The sequence below is a fragment of the Elgaria multicarinata genome, chromosome 3, assembly GCF_023053635.1.
Source record: "Elgaria multicarinata webbii isolate HBS135686 ecotype San Diego chromosome 3, rElgMul1.1.pri, whole genome shotgun sequence".
NCBI classification, from domain to species: domain Eukaryota; kingdom Metazoa; phylum Chordata; class Lepidosauria; order Squamata; family Anguidae; genus Elgaria; species Elgaria multicarinata.
The window spans coordinates 70,822,597-70,844,397 of record NC_086173.1 but is presented as its reverse complement, the minus strand read 5'-3'; the positions used below and the strand labels follow the sequence as shown (position 1 = coordinate 70,844,397).

The window sequence follows — 21,801 nt, the reverse complement described above, 5'->3', positions numbered from 1 at the left end:
TCCCATTGGCCACGCTGGCTGTGGATATTGGGAACTGTAGTCCAACATATCGGAAGGGCAGCAGTTTGGAGGAGCCTGTTTTAGATTCTCAAAGTTTACAATTGTGTGGGAACACTTAGTCCCCTGGTTTTGTCTTCATTTTTATTTCAAGACTTTAGGCAAGAGTGCAACATACATACCAGAATCCATTTTGCTACATTGCTTCATAAAGCTTTTTATAAACAATGCTATTGAAAAGTGAAGGATCACTTCAGAGGTCATTTTAAAAGTCCTGCTGGAAGGCTCATGGGAAGTTTGGATGATTTTCCCTTTCTGTGCTACCTTTTTACCGATTGTTCTCTGCAATCTACTCAATTGTTTCTGGCAAGGGTCAGTGCACCATCCTTCATCTTTAAAACAATATTCAAGCAAGTCCTCAATAGGAAATTCGTTTCCTTTGCATCTTTTTCTTATATGTTTTCCCTCTTTTTGTGGAATATTAACAATAACATTCAGACTGTACAACTACATAGAATACATTCAATATCAGTAGGAACTTCCATCAGCACTGTTTGTAATGCATCCAGAGAACATTAGTTATTGGGCAGATTAGAAATATAATAAATAAATAAGATTTGCTGCAACTCCTTACAACAGGAGTTTATGAAACTGCTGCTGAGCTAGTTTATTAATACTTATTAAGGCCATAATTCTAGAAACCATACGTGCAGGCTGGTGGGATCTTGGAAGTTGATACTGCATGTGATCTCTTGATGAAACACGCCAGCCAGTTTGAAATGGAAAAGAAGCTGATTTGTTTCACTGTTTGTATTTGGTTGCAGCAAAAACTTTGAAGATGCCTCGAGCTTGTGTGTATTTATCCTGTGCTTATACATATGGCTGCCTAGGACTCCAGCCTAAGACTTGATACATATATGTATGTATGTAAAAACAATAGGACAGTTTCCTTCCCTATATATTATAAAATATAATGACAGAACATATTAATGGACATTCTCCCATTGGATCTAGACATGTACATCCCAAGACAACCTTCCTCAACTGGTTCCCTCCAGATATTTTGAACTACAACTGCCAGCATTCCTGACTGTTAGCCATGCTGACTTGGGCTGATGGGAATTGAAGTCCCCCCCAAAATCTGGAGGGCAATAGGTTGGGGAGATTTACCCTAAAATAGGTTGAAATTACCCAGTAAAACTAACTCATGCTTTCAATAAGAAAAGATGGGGAATATAATACAATTTGATTATTTCCATGCTATGACTTCCCCTGATTTTGCAGGGCCTTTCACAATTGGAAACAATATTTTAGAACAAATGCAGCGAAAGTTGTGCTGAAGCCCTACTGAATTCAATGGCTCAAGGTAGTTGTGTCTCACATAATTCACACTGATTTCCATAGGCTTTAGGCATGACTAATTCCTTTTGGGTTGGATCCATTGGTTTCACCACAAGAGACAGTGGGATTAGGATCAAGGAATGGTATATTTGGGGCAAAAAAACCATCCAATGTCAGCCCAGCTTCCTCAAAATGCCCTTGCATCCCAACATATGTTTTTCAGGAAAGGTGGTTTATTAAAGCTTGATGAGAAACTTGTAGAAAAGCTTATTTTTTTGTAATATTAATAACACATTACAAATCTAGTCACATTTCTGACAGTTTCTTTTCTAAAGGAGAAGAGGAAAACATGCACATATGCTATATTTAAAGTTACATTGTGCTGTTCCACTGGAATCCAGATCAATGAGCAAAGGGGTGGGAAGAATAAAAGACTGCAGAGACTTTTGTATTACCTGCCAAGCAATCAGATCTTTAAGTCTGTTTAGTTTCTCATGATCCTCAGGGTGGTCCCTGATGTACTCATCTATGAAGAAAGCCTGCAAGCAGAAAACAGATCATTCAACCTTCCTTCCTAACATTTGAACAGGCAATGATGTCTCCAGGGTTGTGTTGCTGGCACAAATAAATCAAAGGATTATGTTACTTTCAAAGCAACTATTAAAATCCTTACCGTCTCATATTTAGCAAACCCTCCCATAACTGCTGGATCAACAATTCCATTCAGAAGCATGGACAGAGGGTTTATGGGAAGGGTCTCATCACTTTGGTACTGATTAATCATGGCCAGAATCTTCTCATTGGCCATAGACATTGTTTCGATGGCATTCTCCAGTGGGCTAATTGTAGTCTACGGGGAGAGAGCAAGAATATAAGTTATGCCATCTGAAAACTTTCTTACCTACCTATTGAATGGATGCACTTGAAAACCTGGGAGAATCCTAAGTTGATCATGCAAAGTTAAGTTGAAAGATATTTAATATTTCATCAGAGTTTCCAATGTCAAGGGGGGGGGAACCACCCAAATGTATATTGGGTCACCTTGTTAAGTACAGGTAATGAATTCATTGGTAACATAATGCTTTGTAAAGTTTTCCATTGAAATAAAACAGCATTAGGGCTTACTTTGTATCTCTGTGAGCTAAGCTGTGTATTAATAATTAGAATTCTAATACACACCTGTGACATAGAGACGACCTCAAACCAACGCAGGATTCCAGGGAGTTTGTAAGCCGTAAAAAAGGATGTCCTCTCAATCCACATAGACTATTAAAAAAACACACAGAACATTGCAGCACTGAAATCATTTTGTTAGGATATTAAGGGCTTGCTAGAACTGGAATTTAAATAATAAAGAGGAATTATTTTCCTGGCATCAACATTGTGTGTGTGTTTGGGGGAGGGGATGTTAAAAAGCCCCAAACCAGAAGAGATAAACTAAGACACTGATATGTAATCTCTGAAGGAGAACAGGATAAATCCAAGCACTGAAGGAGCAGCAATTTAGCAGAATGGACAAATATTAGGCTTGAGCTAGGGTGGTCTAAAGTAAAAAAAGTCTGTCGACCAACAGATCATTTATTTTTCCACCTGGCCTGATATTATGTAGTTATACCCAAAATGTTTCATAAAATAAACAAATTATACAATTTATGATATTTAACTACTCCATACTAACATATGGAAATCATATAACAATAAACTGCTGACACACAGAAAACCTTCTTAAAGATTACTGATCATAATTATTACTCTAAGGGCAGGTTCTGGCATGATGTTTTTGGATTGATTGATTTCCTCTTTTGAGTCTCATCAATCCTTTCTGGGTGTACACCGAGTCTAGTTGCTGGAGCATGCCAGTTCACAAGTCTATTCGCGAGCAAGAGTCTTGCATTACTTAGACTGCAAACCTAGGCACACTTATTTGGGAGCAAATCCCATTAGACTCACTGATACTAGTGGAGTTCCATGTGACCTACAATTTTGCATACCTATCCAACAACAGAAATAACTCCAGGATCCTGTAATTTCTGAAACATGTGAGAAGCAATCATATTTGTCTGGGCCATGCATAACAGCAGGAATGGAGGTTGCAGGGAGGTCCCTAGAACCTTGCCTCACCTTGGCAGCAAGTCAGCAGTGGAGCAGAGTGCATAGCAAGGCTTAGCTTCGGCCTTCAGGGAGCTCCATCAATTGAATTATTGGATTACCAACCATCACCTCAATTATGATTAGTCAGCAGGAATATACTCATGGAGAATCCTGGATATGCTGACTTCATGCTTAGGCTTGAATCTGCTAGAAAAACTCAGGGAGTACTTGTTTCCTCCTCAGGCGCAACATAGACAAAATCTATCCCAGAGTAACTTGTGAGGATGGGCCAAAAGTACTGCTTGACTTTAAGGTACCAATGATAAAGTAGAATCATAGAGCTGGAAGAGGCCATTTAGGCCATCAAGTCAATCTGCCTGCTCAATGCAGGAATCCAGTATAAAGCAGCCCTGACAGACAGCTGTCCAGTCTTCGCTTGAATACATCTGGCAAGCTATTCAAGCAAAGAAAGTTAGGAAGTTTTTCCTGATGTTCAACCAAAATCTGCCTTCCTTTAACTTAAGACCATTATTTCAGGTCCTACAGACTTGAATGATAGAGGACGGATTGTGGCCCTCTTCTGTGTGGCAACACTTTAGATCCCTGAAAAGTGCTATCATATCCCACCCCTGCAGTCTTTTCTTCTCAACACTAAGCAATCTTACTCTTGAGAAGAAATCTTACTTCAATCTTACTTCATAGAACTTAGTTTCAACAACAACATCCAACTCCCCTGGCAGTAACAGTGCTACTGTGGCATCCTCCTCTCCTGACTTTATACTAACCCAATTTCTAGTCACTGTCAAAACATTACTGAGAAGATACTTACAGCAAATTCATTTTCAGGGTCAACGGACCCTTTTCTGACTGGTCTTGAATAGTGGAATCTTTGCACATAGTTAGACTTATAAAAGCTAAAAGAAAAGAAACATTACAAAAAGATATTAAGCTGTATGTTAGCTTTCCCTTCAATTATCTATTAATTTATCATTATATTTATTTGTAACCTGCCCTTTTCCCAATACTGTTTCCAGTTGAGCATGTTTGTAAGAATAATTTATTTTTTATTTATTTATTGAGTTAAAGCACAGTTCCATATGGGAAACTCAGCACACCAGGGGCATATTTAATCCAGATGACCAAAGTAGCACTCTGAATGTTTCTTCCAAGATGTGTCCAAACCAAGATTTCTCCAGGATCTCAAGGGCACATAGTGTTATCAACAAAATATGACCACTGAGAATTATGAGTTTGCTTGAACCAGGATGAACCTGCTAACCTGAAAGTGCCACTCACACCTATTTTCTTCCATAGGTGAACAGCTTTCCATTGAATCTCCCTCACAAGTAGCGTGCATTTGCGAGTGGATAAGGAAGCATGAATAAAGACGCAGACACCAGAGATTGGGGTAAACTAGGGCCTCTTTATTTAAACAAGGGAGCTTCACCCCTCCCTGGATCTGCATGTGAAAGTGCGGGAATCTATTAGATCCTTTCTTCAGGCACCTAGCCTGCCATTATGGGCGAGACACTCTCCAAAGCCAGGAGGCGGGTAAAACCGGCCCCTCTCTTATGGGACACTTTCAAAGTGTTGGGAGACCAGCCTGCATCATCCCCACTCAGTGCTGCAGAACTGTGAGTAGATGAGACAGGAGGGTCCCCAAAGGCAAACCATATCTTGACACGAGAGGCTGAGCTTCAGCGAGGCAAGCCTTCATAAGTTCTGCCTCGCCCACGCTTCATGCTGCTCATGTGTCCCTGCACGTGCAGCGTCTTTCTTCCCTTCCTTCCCACCCACAAAAGCCGCCCCTGTCCAAGCCGTTCTGGCTGGGCCGACAGCGGGCACGTAAGTCTTCCAACTATACATGGACTAGAGAATACCAGAACCTCAAATGGCTGCTGTTTGCCAAGTCTGACGTTTCTGTTACTGGCACTACTGGAAATCTTATGCTTCACTTCTAATCTGTAAATGATCTAACCACTCAGAAACAATAGGATTGAACTCATGCTCTTTCTGCCACTTTTTAGAGTACAGAAAGAAAAAAACCCAACAGTGGCCCAGGAAAGATTATGACCTTCAAGAGTTGATTACAAGCAGCATTGGAAGTGGACCTTGACTTGACTGTGACTACAAGATAGGTAGGCACTCATGCTCCCTAATCCTTGAAAAATACTTGCTTTGGCACCACATAAATCAGGAGTGGAAGCTGCATGGAAGTCTGTAAAAGCGACAAACAATAGCTTTTTCAGCGAGCTGAAAACGACTTGAAACTAATCACTCCTTGTGGTAGGTATATTCATCCTAAACCCCCCTCTGGCAAACAGCTTTGCAGGGTTTTGTTGTTGCTGTTGTTGTTTTTATTTTATTTTTAAATGGAAAAAAATATTTGACCAGAGGGGGAGAATAGGACAGTGTAAAACATAGGAGAAATACTCATCTCAAACGACTTCCAATGGCCTTTAAAAATATTGGGCTGTATCCTATTTGACAATACCACTAACATACATTGGGCTAATATACCTAACCTCTAGCACAATGTCAATAGCATTACCTGGCACAATGGGATTTCCTAGAAAACCCGTTGCACCAGCAAACACTATTGACATTGCGCTAGAGGTCGCTTGCGCTAGCACAATGTAATTTACATTAGCGGTAGTGTCAAATAGGATACTGCCCATTGTGTGCCTCTAGCCATAGATGTGAGCCCAATCCCTGGTCTGGGACCATATCACTTCTTTGTCTTACAGAGATTTTACTATGTTGGTACGAGCCCTACAATAAATTTTAACTGCCAGGAGTAGTGGGCATATTATTATTATTATTATTATTATTTATTTATATAGCACCATCAATGTACATGGTGCTGTACAGAGTAAAACAGTAAATAGCATATAGACTTTGTTGTCTGAAGCACATGATCAAGTTACTGTTTTTAATGTAAAAAAAAAGATTTTTTTAAAATGGAAAAAGTAAAATGGTGACACTCATTAAAAGTATTGTATGAAAATCAATAGCAGCTAATGTTATTTTCAAAGGTCAAAAGAGTATGAAAGCCTATCCAACCATTCTGAAAGACAATTTACTGAAATCTCACTCTGCAGATGCTGCGTCTTATAGTTGCCAATCTATCAACCCCACTCCCTTATTTTATTTATATTTTTATAGACACACATAAAGCACTATGTTTTATGGTGAGCTGTAAATGAGCCAGTGAAGCAGATGATATTTTCCTTGCTGGTACGTGTGATATTTCAAGCACTTTGCAGACCTAACAAGATCAGCTCTTGTGACAATTCCACTTACAGTGCAGCAATCTAGACACTCAAAAGCATAAAGTCATAAAGCAACTCTACTTTGCAAAGGGTAGCCACGTCTTAAGGAAAATATCTAACTGAAAGTGATGCCAAAGTATCGGTACCACCAATAGTATTTAATGACAATGCATGGCCTGCATAGCAACAAAAATATTTATCATCTGTTTTAATGTCCAACAAGAAAACAATCACACCCCAAAAGAACAAAATTGTTTGTTTATAGCTTTACGGGTGCAATCCTGAGGAAAGATGGGAATTAGAGGACATTTTTCTGTCTGAATATGCATAGGACTGCACCCTAAAAGATTCAGCTTATAGAAATGAACCCCCATTTCCATTTCATGTAAGAAAATGTCATTGTTCATATTTTGATTATGAAATACTCACTCCAAGATCGGGTAACTATATTGGGGGCACCGGGGGTGGGGGAGAAATCCTGTTTCCTTTTGAAAATGATTGTGTGTGTGTGCGCGCGCGCATGTGTCCAACTACTTCAGGATTATATAAAGCCCTTTAGAATATCATACTGAATATAAAATGCATGCAGGTTATACTAATGAGGTTTGATGTTTGTCATTTTGATTATTTCCATATACAGATCAGGGTTTTGGGTTATTTTGGCATCTTGAAAAATATTATGTCTATGTGTATATGTTAGAAGTAAAGAACAATCCATGCAGCTGTCTTCTTTCTGTACTAGATACTTTTATACTTATTTTGACTTCTAATTATAAACCTACTTTTGCATTCAACCCTCTTGTTGACAGCAACACAAAAAGCAGAGGGAAACTGTATGATATATTTTCTACACTGATTTCCAGAAATGTTCTCAGAAATAAACTCAGAATCTTAAGAGTTTAGATTAATATTAGGAGAAGGCCTTTTCAGTGGTGACACCCCAGTTGTAGAATACCCAGACCAGAGAGGCTTACTTGGTGCCTACACTGTGGTCTTTTCGGTGCCCAGGCTTTCTAGTCCTCCAGTTTTAAAAACTGTGTTAGTGCATTTTTAGATCTTTGCACTGCTGCTGACATTTTATTTTGATTTTATTCTGTTTTAAACTTAAGATGTTTATATTACGTTGTTTTAAGTTATTGTATTTTATTGTTTAATGATTTGTTTTGTGAACTGCCCAGAGAACTTCAATGACTAGGCAATGTAGAAAGGGAATGAATGAATGAATGAATGAATAAATAAATATTAATAAAAAGTGTATGATATTCTGTCCTAAATTTGCTGGTATTCATGCATTTATTCACACAGAAGACAAAAAAAGAGGGGAAAGGTGAACGCAGTTGAACACACATGGAACTGTCTTAAACTGTTAGACATGGAGGACTTGTGGTCCTCTGAATGCTTTTAAACTACAACTCCCATGTTAGACCATTAGTTCAGCCAACCAAATATTTTGTACTACCACTGACAACAGCTGTCCATTGCGAAAAGCTCCCCAGGACTCTTTTCCAGACTTCAGACCCAAGATCCTGTTTAACTAGAGATGTATTTATTTATTTAAACATTTGTTTCCCGCCCTATATCACTAGGATCTGAGGGTGGCATTTAGATAAAATCAGAACAATATAAACATAAATATACACAGATTAAAAAGTATGAAATTGTTAACTAATTAAAACCAGTAGAATTTTTTTAACCGCAATAAAAACAATTAAAACTATGTGAGACCATGGAGAATTTAGCCCTCCAAGAGCCATAATAAAGAGCCATGTTTTAACTTGGCGTTGGAATAAAATCAGCATTGGCGCCAGTTGGGCCACCAAGGTAAAGGTATTCCACAACCGGGGTGCCACAACAGAGAAAGCCCTCTCCCACGTCCCACCATAACGTATACCTCGCATTGGTTGGATGCAGAGGAGGACTCCTCCAACAGATCTCAAATCTCAGGCAGGCATGTATAGGGAGAGGCACTCCCTCAAGAGATGCCGATAGTAAAACCTGAGACCTAGCACTGAGCTAAGAGCTCTTAAATGTACGTATGCAAACTAGTCCACCCAAAAGACAGAAACATAAAAATATGAAAAAATGGATTATATAAAACATTTAATGATAAAAAAATAAAATAGCTGTATTAAAGACTTATTTATTTCTGATGTGTTTTAAGATTACATACCGTCATAATAATGATGATCATAAAATGCTCTCTTTGTGTTTGTGAAGTCAAGATAGTGTGATTTGAAACACCATCACACTGGGGGGGGGGGGGTTAACATGCTCCCTACCTCGCTTCTCTGCCTGTGTTTTCTTTCCTCAAGTTACTTCCTCTTTCAAAGAGGAAGTACACAAGGAGCATGAGGCCCATTGAGTCCGCTGTTCTAATGGCGCTGCTTCTCCTGCACACAACAGGAGAGAGCAGCAATTCCGAGCTTAAAAAAACCATTTAATGGGGGGGGGGGTAGTGGCGCAAGGAAGGCCAGAAGGGGCAGAAGGCGCACGGGAAGCAAACGACGTCATGTGAGGGACTTGAGCAAACTCTGTGAGTGCCCAGTAACAAGTGTGCAATAAAACGCCATTCGGATGGAGCTTTTGCTCAAACTCACTCCAAGAACCCATTGCCTTGGTTTACTCCAAGAACTCTGCATTCCTTTAAAACAGAGAAATTGTATACATGTTTACTTAGAATTAAGCTCCATTGAATGGAATCAATGGGACCCACTCTGAGTTAATGTATCAAGGACTGCTGCCTTAATCTCAGAACACATTGGAAAATTCTCTCTATAGAGCTGGCTATATACTGCATTTTTGCAGCTCTTGTAGCCTTCTTACTGTTTAATCCATTCGTTGGTTCATGTTTTCTTTCTTGGTGGTAGATTATTTTTCACACTCTTGCTTATTTGCTTAGAACCACTGAAGTCACATTTACTAAGTGAAAACAACAACACAGTCCTATCAGGAGAAATCACAATACAGAGCTCTTTGAGCATAGATATATTCAGGAACACTACTAGAATTAAGAAATTAAATTAAGTAGGAATTATACATCTTTCCTACCATGGGGGAAAGGGGTGAACAAAAATTTAGCAGAGTCTAGCTATGTTCTGCAGTAGAAATACGTAATTACAAACTACCCAACAGAGAAAATATTGTCTTCTGTAAAGGCAGTTTCAAAATCCATATATTAACCAAGTTTAACATGACAGCTAGCAATGCCATATTCTTAGGCACAATCCTACAGAATTTAGCAGTTTTATCACTCAGCCCACAGAGCGTGCCCCCAAAGAGGTTTCCATGGGCAGGCATGGAAACCTTCACTGCCCTTACTGCTCTGCCATCAGTACGCCAAAGGTGGTACCAGAAAAAATAGGGCACCCCATGGGTGGATCAGGTGAGGCATGGTGCCATCTTGATTTCTCGCCCTCCTCCTGCCTTTAGATTCCTCTCTTAAAAGAGCTGCCAGATTTCCTGGAATTAAGGCTCCATATCCGCATATATACATATCCATAAAAGTAATTTATTTATTCTGATCTGGTCTGGGAGAGCAGATACAATGAAGAAAACAAAGCAAAGTGGCTTCCTCCCCTCTGCTTGCAGTGAAGTTTCCCCTTCCACCATTACTTTTGTGCAGCCACCAATCTACCTATACTGGATCAAGACTAGTGCCACATTAGTGTCCTGTTATTCAACTAATTATTCAAAACAATAGCCAATAGATCACTACAGAAGATGACTTAAGCAGTAGTTACAGAGACAAAAAACTACTCAGAGATGCAGAGGAGGAAATGGGAGAAAGATTTTGCAATAGCCTTGATGTAGGAAGAGTTTGAATGAGGGAATCAAAGATTATTCATGTTTACATGGCAGAAAGAAAGCAGACAGAAGTACAAATCAGACAGCGACAGGAGAATGTCGGAAGGGAAAAATGTGGATGGGGAAAAATAGGAGTTCCAGCTTCCCAAAGGACCAAGGAATCCCCACCACCCTATGAGAGTGTATCCACTGATGCTGGTTTTATTGTTAGCAAACTCTCCTGAAAAGTTAGCACCATGGCATGCTTGCCATCTTCCCATTACAGCACAAATGACTGAAGGAAACAAAAGCTCAAAAGGTTCTCTCTAATAGATGACAGCTATTGCATTACATTTGAATTATCATTCTCTTCTATCAGCTGTATTTGGCAGCTAGATTGGTGGTTCAGCAGTAGGTTTTTCCCTTAATGATGGGGGGGGGGGGATAAACTTGAGCAGCGACAACATGACAGATGGAAGGACAGATAAAAAGACTTGCACAGTGCATGTTTTCAAGGTGTCCCTTATTAGGACAGTAATTTGTGTGACTCAAGGTAGAAGAGTCTTTACATTAGCAGTTGGATGCAGCTGGGGAAAAGTTACCTTATGCTGCCAAATTTAAAAGTTACCAATACAAAGGGAATCACTTGGCTGCTAATATTTAAGAAACACATTTGGTGAACTAAAGATGTTATCTATTGACTGTCCAGAATCTAAACCTGCATGTGAATCAGATAATGGCCAGCCTTCAAAGAATGACTTAATTCAGTAGTGCCATGTCTAAAATCAGAGCATAGGGCGTAAGAAAAAGGATGAAAATGGAATTTGAAGAATATTATTTTCTAGGTATTTAACCCAGAAGGAAGTGCAGAACAGAGCACTTTGACAGTGAAGGATTCACAACTACACAAATAAGAGCTAAAGTGGAAAGACCTGGTCCACTAATCCCTAACGTTACCAGAAATCTCGGGAAATCCCCCATTTTGTCCCCACACTATCATCAACATTTCCATTTTGTATGGTAATACTAGCTGACAAGAGTTGAAAGATTAGGTCAGGATGCATTTTGCTGGTCCTATTGAAATAGAAAACAAGGGAGTCAACCCTCTACATTGACTACAATGCTTGAATGCATTATCATTCACACAGTATAAGATAACATTGAAACACCTGGAGACATTTCATCTTTAGAAACAAACATAGCAGGCTCACCAAGAAAAGTAAAAAACATAATAATGGATGTTCTAGTTCCTGGACATGATTTATCCTCTAAAAATGGTAATTTCGCATAGGGGAGAATAAGAGACATCTGTATTATGCAAGAAATTGCTGGTGATTATGAATACTGTCATGATCCTCAGTGTTACTTGAAAGCATCATAAATATAAAATCCTTCATTCATTATATTTGTATCCCATTATATTTCATTATTTCTCAGTAAATCGCACATGCATTTTACAAACAAAGAGATGTTCATGGCTACCTATGACAATCCCTCCTTCTATGTGGAGAAGACATTTGCCTGACATTTCAATCTACTGCATATGTGGCTTGCCCCGTTTTCAGGCTTACATTCCTGGCTGCTACTGTAAATCTCTATTCTTCCATTCAAGTATGGTCTAATCTACACCAAGCAGGATTTTGCACTATGAAAGCAGCATGAAACCTGTATATAAAAGGGAGGAGTCACACTACTGCTTTATAGTGGCATTGAAGTGCACTGACAACAGTTGGGGGCCATTGACACATACGATATACCGCTTTCATAGTGCTATATCCTGCTTGATGCAGATTAGGATTATGTGAGGGGAAACAAATTCCCAAATCTGAACTAGGGATAGAAAAGTTTTTCATTTTGATTCATTTTTAACTCAAATTTGCTCGGTTCACAGCCCCAAAGAGTAGTTTTCACAAAAAAAGTTGCATATTCCCATACTTGCATTCATGTTTGTAAAATCTGTAGTTCACAAAAATGCACACTTTTAAAATGTGCATTTTTTTAAAAAAAATACACATTTTCATGCCTTAATCTATGGGAAGGAGTGCACATTTGGGTGCAGACTTTTTTTTAAAAAAAGTGTATCGAAATGCACACTTTTTCTGTCCAAATGCAAAGAATGTCAAAGTGGAGCTCAGAGTATCTTGGTGAGCTCAAACTTCGCTGATGCCCCATCCCTAATCTGAGAATTCCATCCCAAATGTGACTTGGCTTATTTTGGACTAGGTGTGCACCAAATTTCAGATTCCTAATTGGTAGGGAAGGAACCTAGCACTTTTGATAACCTTCTAATTCAATCACAAGCATTTTATATAAGCAAAAAAAAAAGAGTAAAACGTACTTGATTATCTGATCAGGCACTGGCTTATTTTTGAACCGGGGATGTTCTTCCAAAACTGGCTGTACTGTGAAGCACTGTATATCTAAAATCACATGAGTTAAGGACATAAACATTAAAGTATGTTCTGCTATGCTCTGTTACAAAATATGGTTAGGAGTCTGGAAACCAAAATTAAAACTCCTCGCAAATTGTCTGAGAAATTAAAAGCAGTGGAGACAAGAATATATGAAATATAATCATAGTTATCTGTGCAGACAGTATAATTTAGGCTTTAAAAGTACATGTGCTAAAATATGTTGATTGAGATGCCTTTCAAGGTGAAATAATCCAACTGATCTCCCATGTGCCACATACATAAAGCACTTTTTAGTCTTTTTCCTGTTGTTGAAGTGCATGTATAAAAGAATTGCAACTTAAATATTCTTTATAAAAATAAATAAAAATCATTTGATGTCTGTGCAGGGGACAGATTTAGAAAATTGTTCTATGCTCTCGACAGAGTGCTCTGAGATCAGAGAACTCCTTTCTCACCCAAGCCCTGCCAGCTCTTGTCAGCAGGGTGGAAGTCAAGAGCAGGGAAGAAAAATGAAACATTTAAGTGTGCTCTTATTTTCCCAAGTCAGGCCATAGTTAGGAGATGGGAGGGCTTAGGATCCCTTGGATTTTCAGCTGCTCCCTCCCTGCCCACTGGAATACCCCGGACATGCCCATTCCTCCCTTCTACACAGTTGAAATTCTAACCTCATAGTGGGAGACACCACAAAAAAATCACAGTGGCTGAGTGGAGCCAAAATGAGAGCTGTGGCATCAGGAAAACCCTTCTGGGGTTGAGCTGTCTCTAAGGTCTTGAAGGGGTTAGAGCCAATCCAATGGCCTCTGGAACACTGTCTAAGAATAGTTAGACTGCTCTCTCACAATCACATTTCAACCTCCATGTGTTCCAATCTTCAGACGTCCTTTATCTGAAGCATATTTTTTAGTTTTTCACCCACTATATTTTTCCTATAGAATTACACACTTTCTGTGAATGAGTTCTGCACATTTTAACTTCAGTTTCACCAGAACAAATTTTCTTCACTGGTCTCCTTCTCTGCTCTCTAGTGAAACTGACATTTCTGATCAATTTCACCAGCAAGGAGGAAACTGTACCATTCCACCTTCTACAAATAGCATTCAATTAGGGTGACCCTATGAAAAGGAGGACAGGGCTCCTGTATCTTTAACAGCTGCATAGAAAAGGGAATTTCAGCAGGTGTCATTTGTATATATGGAGAACCTGGTGAAATTCCCTCTTCATCACACCAGTTAAAGCTGCAGGTGCCCTGCCCCCTTTTAAATCTGGTCACTCTAGTATAGTGTGTAGTTGGCAGGGTAAGAAGGCACCACTGTGCAGGCGCAGATTGAGAGACTATCTCTGGTGCCAATAAAAATGATTAAAATCTTTAATAATTCTTGTCTGTGTCTAGAATGCTAGACGTTTGGGATTAGAAATAATCCTTCTTCAGGAGCTACATTCAATCAGATTAACACAGTTTTAAAACTTATTTACAAAACCAAACTCACATGGGATACAACACCTATGGTATTCTTAACATTTCAATAGCGGTTTATTGCCTATACAATTAAATTATAATATATATATATATATATATATATATATGTAATTTGATTCATAGTTTTATAAGAAATTTTGAATTTTTAAAAAACATTCTCACAAAGTGCAGCAAATGATTTTTACTAGAGCATTAAACATGAACCACAGTCATTATCACACTAAAATTCTTGCAAAGCCTGCATTGTAAAACCTTTGAATTTCAAAACTTTTAACAGTTTTAACTGTCCTGGGCTGGCAATTGTATAGTAAACTATATGCATAACACATATTGTACAATTCTTAAACACTGACCTGACGCTGAAAACCTTATTCTTATATTTTAAATATTTTCTGGAGCCTTTTTCCTTTCTGAGCATTCTGCTGAACTGCCTCTAAGAGTTCTGGCTCGTAGCTTCAAGTCTGGATCACGTGCTCTCTGATAAGAGTGATTAAATGGAATTCCTTAACTCTAATGGAGCGTTTTTAAGAGATACTGCTCCTACTTAGCCCAGACTAGAATGTCAGACTGGCAATCTACAGTTGTCAACGTCTTACTTAAAGTGCGTGTATGTATTAAATTCCAAAGAATCATTCAGTCCTTGTGGCACAAGGGTTTTTAAAGTCAATATCCAAAAGATTTCTCTTTTGCTTAGTACTTGGTCACGACCTTTCACTTTTTCAATGGCCCAAAATCGATTGGAGTCAGGAAGATGTTCTTTTTCTTGAAAATGTTTCACCATTGGGGCCCCTGGTTTTTGGTGTCTCAGATTGTAGAGATGTTCCCCTATCCTTACCTTTAATGCTCTTGTTGTTTTCCCTATGTACATTTTGTTACAAGGACAAACAATAGCGTAAATGACCCTAGCAGAGTTACAGTTCAAAAAATCTTTAATCTGTATGGTCTTAAAAATGCTCCAAATTTAATTGTATAGGCAATAAACTGCTATTGAAATGTTAAGAATACCATAGGTGTTGTATCCCATGTGAGTTTGGTTTTGTAAATAAGTTTTAAAACTGTGTTATTCTGATTGATTGTAGCTCCTGAAGAAGGATTATTTCTAATCCGAAACGTCGAGCATTCTAGACACAGACAAGAATTATTAAAGATTTTAATCATTTTTATCGGCACCAGAGCTGGTCCCTCAATCTGTGTCCACTCTAGTATAGCTCCAGCATAACTGTTGTGATGAAAAGGAAATTTCACCAGGTTCTCCATATATACAAATGACACTTGCTGAAATTCCCTTTCCTATGCAACTGTTAAAGATACAGGAGCCCTGTCCTCCTTTTCATATGGTCACTTCCCCTGTACAAACATATTGGCAGACAACAATAAATCCTAGAGCAGCCACCACCCAATCTGATGCCTTCTGGATGTGCTGACTACAACTCCCATCATACCCAGGTAGCATGACCAGTGGTCAAGGATGATGTGAGTTGCAGTCCAAGGCATCTGGAGAACATCAGCTTGGGGAAGACTACTTGCTATTTTAAGATTACTTCATTCATTACAAGGTACTACAGAGTAGTCACTTCCATACAGGCTAAAAGCAATCTACTTACAGGAGTCATGCAATTTCCTGCATGATTTTTATAACATGTAAAAGGGCCTGTAGTTTATAAATAAAAGACTTTAAAAAGGTTCACATTTTCTTTACTGGTGGATGGAAAATATTGCCGCATACTGTATAAACCAAATCAGGAGCACTTGTTTGGTTACTAAAATAGCCATTCTAAATTGCACCCTACAGGTAACAAAAGCCTGTCTAGCTTTGAAAAGGCAATCGTGTGTCTGCACAACAGCCTTCTTTCCCAGAATAAGAAACCCAGAAGAAAGGGAAGGTGAAGGGTGAATTAAGAACAAAAAGAGCTTGGCTCTTAAGTGCTTTTAGCTTGAGTGTTGGGGCCTGAGAAATGGAGGCAGAGATGGTGTTTTGACAAGCTGTTATAAAAACATCCCTGTAAAAGAAAGGCTTAAGCTTTTTAAGGCTTTCGATGGCCATTTTACAATGCGATCTTGGCCTTTAAAAAACATGATCCAAAAATATCACTGTATTGAATAAACAGTGAACTGCTTAGAAACGACTTCTCGACACCCTGTTGCATGTTCGTTCACTTCAAAACAATAGGTGGAAAGCAAGAAATATTATGCAAACAAAATTACAGTATGAAGAGAAAATAGCAGAAGCTAGCATTATTGGTATTTTAAAAAGCCACAAATGCCCTGGAACACCTTTACCCCATGTGTTCTTCCCTGTTCCCTTTTTTCACAAGAGGAAACCTTGCGCCATTTCCCACTATTGAGGGGAGTGCATCGTGCTAGACTGCTGAGCCTTGCCTTTCGGGTAGAAGAATCCACTCCTTTCATTGTTCTATGGGGAGATATTCGATTGGATGCTTCACTGATGTCGTTTTGTCATCAGGTGACGACTTTTATTCAGGAAAGTATTTCCAGGCTTCTCACTTATTTTATTTAAACTTATCTCTGCTGCTATTATAATGGTGCTTTTAATGTTTTGCTGAGTGATTGGCCAGGTGGTTGCTGTTTTACGGCACCTTGGGCTTTGAATGTTTTATATTTATTATATTTTTATGATGATTTTATAGACCTTGTTGTTGGAGGTACGGTGTACATGGTCTGAGGTGCCACTGCAGCAGAGGTTTAAAACTAAATAAATAAAACTACTGTGATGCAAACTCGCATATATTGACAGTATACAATTTTTGTAGTGGGGGAGGTGGGGGTCTCAGGGAAAAAGAAACTGCTTTCTGACTTTGCAAATAAGCCCTAGTGCTCTATGGACTTAGATGTCTGATTGTAGTCCAAACCTATACTATTTCTGTGAGACATACACAGGCTGGGATATACTGTTAACAAGAACAACACACAAATATATGGCGGAGGGGAGCTCTTAGTTGTTTTATGGATTCGGCTTGCAGTGGCGAATGTAATATTAGCCTCATCCACTGTGTAAAAGCCTTCTGCAGCAAGTGCAGCCACATGATCTGACAGCTGTTCCATGTATGCCTTTAAGCCATAACTGTTTATCATTCTGTCAAAACCTCTCCTCTCTTAGGCTGCAGATGGACAGTACTTCTTCAGAGTCTTAAAGGTGCACGAGAGAGCCATTACTGCATTTGGGGGGGGTGTCTATGTTCATCTCGGAGTCACCTCTGGTAAATATGTTCAGGGGCATGGCCTGAGCTCAGTAGCAGGCCAGATGCTTGGCATGCAGAAGGTCCCAGATTCAGTCCCCAGCATCTCTCCCCAGGTAGCAAGTGATTGGAGAGATCTCTGCCAACTGTTGCAGACAATACTGGAGTATTGGGACTAATGATCTAAGTCAGCATAAGACAGCTTCCTCAATTTTGCAAGGTTTTGAAGTCAGACAATACAAATGTGTATGTACACTGAGAGCAGAAATATCTTTATCATGCCACTTTCAGCTCTCTGAAAAAGCTATTGTCTATCTCCAGCATTTCTACCTGAGCTGTGGAATCATAAGCATAAGGCAGTGAGGAATACATGCAGTCTGCATTGTGTTCCAATAACAGGCATTTAGCACTTTACCCCTGACAGACAGGGGCCATAGCTAGACGGGGAGAAATCCCAGGGCAATCCCTGGGATCGGCCCTGTGTGTCCACATGATGATCCCTCCCTTCCCCCAGGTTCTTCCCCTCCCCTTCGAGCCCGGGATCATAACAGTAGGGGATCTATGGCCTTAACTAGACCTAGCGCTCTAACGGGATGGAGGGGTGAAGCTCATGATTTTTTCATCACAAGATCTTCCCCTCAGTTCACACGTGGCGTGTGATGACCTCAGACGGAGAGGCGGTGCATCTGCCATACATATTTTTTGGTTAAAGGGCCAGCAGCGCACAAATACTTGTGCGCAAAAGGTGAGTGATTTTTTTAAAAAATAATTACTTTCCCCGCTCCCCCCACTATGCCCCGTGCGTGGGTCCCAGCTCCTTGCAAGGAATCGCAAGGAGCCAGGACAAGGCCAGCCACGCATTCTGCAGTCTCAGGCTCAGCCTGAGACCATGGAAAAACCAGGCCTAAAGGGTAGAGCAAGATCCCGGGGCAAGGGAGGGATTTTGCCCCATCTAGCTATGGCCCATGTGTGCATTTCCATGGAAAATGGAATAAGTGCTAAATTAGATCCCATACTCTACTGAATTAGATCTCATACTATAAGCACATGGTATGATTTTATTTCCAGATATGCAGATGAGTTTGAGATACCTTCTGGTAGCTTAAAAATGTAGTGACTTTTGTTGCTTTGGTATATCACTGATCCCAAAATTGAGCAAGTTAAGTCATACTTCTCTGAATCTGTTAAAGATCAAACAGACACTTAATAGAACTCTAACCTTCTGGCACCATAAAGGGAGGTAATAAAATGCTTATATTGATAAAGCTAAATTGTATCTTCACTTACTTTCAGAGCTGTTATTTGGGCCACTATGAATTAGGTGAACTTAAATGGAAACAGTAATAAAATAGCAGTGATATGAGTGATTTTCTATATTTCCCCCATATTTTCAATCATTGGATTAAAATTAAATCAATGGAAGCAGAAAGATTACTCAAATTGTGTCTCAGAGATGAGTTCCACTTGTTCTTTAAAAAGGACAGCATGGCTTCAAAGGAGTGAACAGTTAATTACATTTCATGGCCTCTCTCAAATTTACTTTTCTGATCTGCAACCAGAGGCAGCTGAAGTAGTCTTTTTTTAAAAAAACAAAAAACGGAAAGACATTTTGGTGAAGTTTGACTTGCCCATGATTTCAGAGGTTAAAGCAGCCTCTAGATATGACATGATTAAATACGAAAGCTATTTAATGGTTGTTACGAAGTTGCCTATTAAAAGCGCTTTGGCCATTTAACTGCTTCATCAGATGACTTCCACAGTTTTGGTACTGCTTTAGGAATATCCCATTTAATTTGACATTTTCAATTTGTTGGAAGGGTATAATTAAACATCTACCTCACTACTTGTTGATTTGTCCTGTTTATGAGGAGATAAGACATGGGTATCTGGAACTGTCTCTTGGGCAATGTTGGTCAATTCAAACCTTGTCTAATAGGTATATAATTGAAAACTAAGGTGAGGACATATGTGGCTGACTATGATGGGCACATGGCCAACTGAAAAAGGAGCAGCAGAACTCAGTCGATGCATGCTATCAAAGCAAGAATAGCTTTTTTACAGCAGGTCCCAGATTACAAAGAAGTTTGGGCTTCAGAACAAAAAGCCTACGTTAAATGCTGGAAAATCCAAAACTAAATACAGTGTCACGAACTCCACAGCCGCAAACTGTGCTGACCCCTGAGTGCACAGAGACACAACCAAGCCTAGTTTCTTGGCAAGTGTGCCTGCATAATACAAACACTTGCAATCATGCATTCATTATGGTTTTCCATGTATATATAACATTGTATGACCACATCTTGAAAATGTAATATATGAAGTGGATCTAATACATTAAGAATTTCTATATTGCTCTCTGTAGACTTCCATGTCACTACTAAATAGGTATTTTTTCTCATTTCATAATAACTTCATACTTAAGGATACATTGACCAGCAGAATTTTTGATATTCTCTCCAGGGGGTGCAGTAGTATTCATTTTTTCGGCATTTGGAAAATGGCTCATCAACTGTGCTTGAAAATCTTCTCTCCGCTCATATTCCTTGCCACGATAGATGAACACTTTGTTCTGTAAGAAAGGTTTAGATGATTTTAGAAACAACAAACCTGTGTGTGTGAGAGAGGGGGGGAGTTGTTGAAATAATCTTCATTACACATTAGAACATTATTTACAGACTTCATGTTGGCCCTGTTCAGAACATACCTTAAACCCTGCTGGTTAAGCATTTTTCGTTAAGCAGCAGGGTTTAGGGTGTCTTGTGCGATGCATTTTGCTAAACCCTGATCACTTTGTAACCACATTCAGACCATCTTCACTAACCCTGTTCTGCAACAAGGTTAGCAGCGCTAACCTTGGTTTAAAGTGTCTTATGCGATCCCGCCAGGGTTATGGGGCAGAATCGTAGAACTCTAGCCAGCAAGCTTTATCTCCGCTGCTGAATGCTTTCACACTGATACAGCCATTCAAACTGGCTGCTAGGGTAAAGCATAGTGGGAAACACACTTAAAATGGTATTTTGAACAAATGGCTTTGCATCTGCCAGTGACCATCCTGGCCAGTGAGAAAGGGGGAGAAATGCATATTCCTGAACAGCGAGTGTCCTTTCCGTCAATGGAGGTTGTGATATCACCTTCAAAGCACTTGGCATAAAATGAATGGCTGAAGAGGGAAGAAGTAGACCTAAAATGGCAGGTTCTAAGGGGCTCGTACTGCAAGGGATGCTGGGATGGGGCGTAGCATTCAGAAGACTCAGGAGCTCAACAAAAAAGTATGTGGTTAGTGTGTGGTTTAGGAAACCGGGAAACGGGAAGGGTTTATGGTGTCTTGTGCGACAGCACGTCTTATGGTTAGTGCTAACCCCATAGAACCACAGTTTCGCTAACTACAGACCCTGAAATGTCATCTGAGCAGGCCCATTAACAGCAGTGGTATGGACTGCAAATGCAATATTTTGTCATACCACCAGTGATAATTCAAGGTCGTAGCCAGCAACTAGGTATATAGAGAGACCAGTCCAAGAAGGGGAACAGACAGTTGTGAGGCAGAACCCCAATGTTTTCCAAAGGAACAGGAACAGGAAGTGCATGTACACAAAGCTCCCACTGCATACCACTCTTGCCTCTGGGTTGATAAGTGGAGAGTTCCTTAGTAAGCTGGATACACCTTGGGGGGCTAGATCTGACCCAGGGGTGTCCAGCTTCTAATAAAAAACTTGGGTTATATTAAAAGTGAAGGAGGATAAATTATAAGTGTACTGCAGCAGGACTTCACATGTTAAGCAACTAACAGCAGAAAGAAGTAAGAAAGGGGTATTTAAGGCACAGATGTGATAAGTTTTCATATGAGATTTCACCTACAAAAATTACAAAGAAGAATGAAAGTACACTAGATATGATATCCATTAAAATGCCTGTTTCATTATCTTGGCTATTTATATTGTAGTTTTTGTTGTTCATTAAGATTGTTCCAGTTATAAATCTTCCCTTAATTATGATTGTCTTGTAAGAATCCAAAATACTCCCTTATCACTCCATTACTATCACTATAAACCTTCTCTTCTAACCTTGAAAGCTGCAGGAAAAGAGAACACAATAAATCAAATATTTTTCTGAAAGCATGACGCTCACTATTGTTACAAATGACACCTCAGATAGCTGCAAGAGAAATCCTGTGCATTGCAGACTGAAATGAAGATAAATCTCTCTTTCTCTCATTCAATGAATAGCTC

At 39.4% G+C, this 21,801-nt stretch overlaps 1 protein-coding gene across 1 annotated transcript in view; it reads right to left on the bottom strand.

Moving 5' to 3' along the window:
* Positions 1–21,801, bottom strand: part of DOCK2 (dedicator of cytokinesis 2) — a 317,141-nt gene that overhangs the window by 18,751 nt on the left and 276,589 nt on the right. Inside the window, exons 41-46 of the mRNA XM_063120569.1 lie at positions 20,000–20,141; positions 12,823–12,904; positions 4,259–4,343; positions 2,518–2,604; positions 2,012–2,188; positions 1,794–1,877 (exon numbers count right to left, since the gene is read on the bottom strand). Coding sequence (XP_062976639.1) covers positions 1,794–1,877; positions 2,012–2,188; positions 2,518–2,604; positions 4,259–4,343; positions 12,823–12,904; positions 20,000–20,141 — 657 coding nt within the window. The remainder of the gene's footprint in view (positions 1–1,793; positions 1,878–2,011; positions 2,189–2,517; positions 2,605–4,258; positions 4,344–12,822; positions 12,905–19,999; positions 20,142–21,801) is intronic.